This window comes from Pinus tabuliformis, chromosome 9 (assembly GCF_031772625.1).
Source record: "Pinus tabuliformis cultivar Carrire ecotype Pingquan chromosome 9, CPIR1, whole genome shotgun sequence".
Classification (NCBI taxonomy): Eukaryota; Viridiplantae; Streptophyta; class Pinopsida; order Pinales; family Pinaceae; genus Pinus; species Pinus tabuliformis.
Window position 1 is genome coordinate 1,223,820,163 of NC_142307.1, and position 3,058 is coordinate 1,223,823,220.

General features: G+C 35.4%; 1 protein-coding gene across 1 annotated transcript; it reads left to right on the plus strand.

The window, feature by feature from the left end:
- The first annotated feature begins 1,137 nt into the window (after positions 1–1,137).
- On the plus strand, positions 1,138–2,104 carry LOC149152945 (uncharacterized). Its single transcript, XM_089445422.1, has 2 exons — positions 1,138–1,210; positions 1,309–2,104. The coding sequence occupies exon 2, from the start codon at positions 1,348–1,350 to the stop codon at positions 1,966–1,968; it is 621 nt and encodes a 206-aa protein (XP_089301548.1). The 5' UTR covers positions 1,138–1,210; positions 1,309–1,347; the 3' UTR covers positions 1,969–2,104.
- The last annotated feature ends 954 nt before the right edge of the window (positions 2,105–3,058 follow it).

Below are 3,058 nucleotides of genomic sequence, written 5' to 3' on the forward strand. Positions count from 1 at the left end.
GATATTTTTACCAAACACATTTTACAATTTTTATTTTTATTTTTTTATTTGTTGGAAAGTATTTTCCTAGAATTGGTAGTATTGGTCATTGTGTTATGTACCATTTTACGTCCATCTTAATTAATTATCTTAATTCAAGATCTAGAAATCTCTTAAAGAGGTCCAATTTCTTGAGATGCAACCTTATTAGAGTGAAAAAAAAATTGATCCCTCTTAACACTTGTAAATCTAAAATTAAAATAATTATAAATATAAATATTATTTTATTTTATTTTATTTTATTTTTAGATAATTTAATTGAGTAAAAATATTTTATTAATAATAATAATAATTATTATTATTTTAATTTTATATCATTGAGTCAAAATATTACATTACAACCACACTTAAACTAAAATGTTACCATGCTTATTACAGCATCACTTACATGGTTATCTACAGGAAATGACTTAATACAATATCACAATATTATTTGTTTCCTGAAAATTAGTTTTTTTGGTTGGAAATAAGGGGCATGCTGACCATTGTTTTGTTTATAGAATAGAGTTTGAGTGGAGGACGACTTATCATTCAAGCACAAAAAAATATTTTCAAATAAATGCAAATTCAAAACACCTTTTTAAATAAATGCAAATTCACGGACATTTAACATTGGAGCTCACTTGGATTGGATAACGGAAGAGAAACTTTTATCATTTCTCAACCACACTAATTTTTGTTTTTAACGAAATAGGCCTTCCCATACATATACACTCGTCACAGCTGACGTCATATGGATGGTGGGAGTGGGACGGAAAGAGAGTGGGATTCACTTTTTTTTTTTTTTTTTACTTTTTGTTGTCCCACAAATCTACATGTACATCCAGTGATGTTTACCGGTCTACCTCCCGCAGTATTCATGTTTCCAGCTGAACCTGCCTCAGTATTCTAATTTTTTTACTCTTGAATCGTGAATTCCTATCCTTAATTATTATTCTATTTTATTTTGCCTCGTAAGCCGTGACTCCCTTTTCCCTATACACAGATACAATGATTCTATCAATGACGACAAGAAAGAATCGACAGTGAAAGTGGCTGCCAGCTTTACGTTATCTCCCTTCTTCAACCCTTTTCTCCATAAATATAAGAGAGCCATGTGACGAGCGCATGATCAGGGAGGTTTGCAGTTTCCATTTGCCTTTCAAATCGAATTAGTTGCAACAATACTCAGGTGAGATCTAAAGTTCATACCTCTGTTTTTCCCTTTGTATAGACTGTATTCTCTTAATTGCTTGGATTGATTCATGTATTGTGTTTTCTTGAACCAAGGAAGAAGATTTTTAAAATAAGCTATTACTAGTACGGCCTATGGTGATGAATTCCAAGGTACCGAAATGGATGTCGCCGGGACCAACGGTATGCTTTCCGAACCGATCAGCATCGCAAAATGAAATAGAAGAAATGGAGAGATGCAAACGCCCCCGGACAGCATTGGAAAGTGAAGGGGACGTGGAGGAATTTCTGGTTTTGTTGGACAGAATCGAAGAAATGAAGAAACATTTGAAAAGAAAGCACATGAATTTCTGTGGTACTAGTTTAAGCGCAGGAGGAGTTATTCAAGCAATAGACGATGATAAGATGTTGATAGCCATGGCCGGCGCGCAGCAGGCACAAGGCTTGTCACATGCCGTCGACAATATTGCTTATAATAAAAGTAGCAGATGGCCCTGGAAACCGTCATTCCAATGGGAGGACTTCAATATAAGTAATTCCGTGTCCGCACAAACAGATTTAAGTGGTCCTGCAGCTACAAAAAAGAATAGAGATGGAGGAGGAAACATTCAAATTGGTAACAACCTTTTAGAAACGAGATGTTTTCTGGGTCGACGCACGCCCGCTGAATGTTCGAATGATTACGTGGATGATTTAAACTACAAGGAGGACGTAGATGCCTCTCCAGATGTAGAGTTACAGCTATTTCCGATCTAGGAATTGCTGAAACGTCTCTGCCCTGATCTGACTGATTATATGAATGCATTGTGCGCCCTTTGTTTTAAATAATCCAAGTGGGTTTTGAATCACAAATAATACAAGTAGGTTTTGAAACACTTATCTTGATAATCAATTTTCACTCTCCTATGTGTCCTAATTTTAACCGAGTGGAGTAATCTCCCATGATTTCTTTTGGAAATGATTGCTACTCAAGTTAGTACATGCCTTCTCATTCCTTATGTCAAGGGAAGTGTTGCATCACCCTTTCCAGCTTCGCCTATTCCTTCAGTTGAGTCTGTCTTATTCATTCATTATATATCTTATATTGGTTGAAAATATTCATTATTGCATTTGTTTCAATGTATTTATTTCTATTGACCGTATTCCTAGTGTCTTTGTTTCAATGGATATATTTCTATTGACCGTATTGTTAGTGCTTGATATAGAGGTTTAATACCCACTTTACTCATTGATGATCTAATTGTATTAGTGGGTTGTGATGATTTCCCTTGGCTGAATGGTTTTTTTTGGTGTTTGACTTCATTATATATATTTTTTTTCCTTCTGGTTCATGGATACCCGGGTCAGTGGGTAGCCGCTACATCCAGGGTTGTTCAATACTGAGTGGACGCACCCAAAGGCATCAACACCCCTCGGCCTATTTATTGACCTAACCCCAAGAGCTTTCGGGATTCGACCCTGTGACCTCCCATTGGTGAGGCACTTGATTTGACCAATTGAGCTAACTCTTGGGGCTTGACTTCATTATCTTTATTCATATTATTAGTAATATATTAGTATATTTGTGTTTATTTTCATTATTGGTGGGTTACTTTGTATCTAGTACTTTCATCATTGGTCGGTCACCTTGTATTTAATAGGCATTCGCATCAATATTTTCTGAACAAATGGTTTCTCTCTGGTTGGACTTTAATCCCTTATTATGACATGGAGACCATTGTACTCAATTTTTTTAGTGTTGTAGATTCCTTCAACAACTATGTGCGTTTATGGTTTCTTTCCAAATAGTATGGGAATTTCTATTTAGAGCTCATGATCCATAAACTACTGTGGATATTCCATTGGA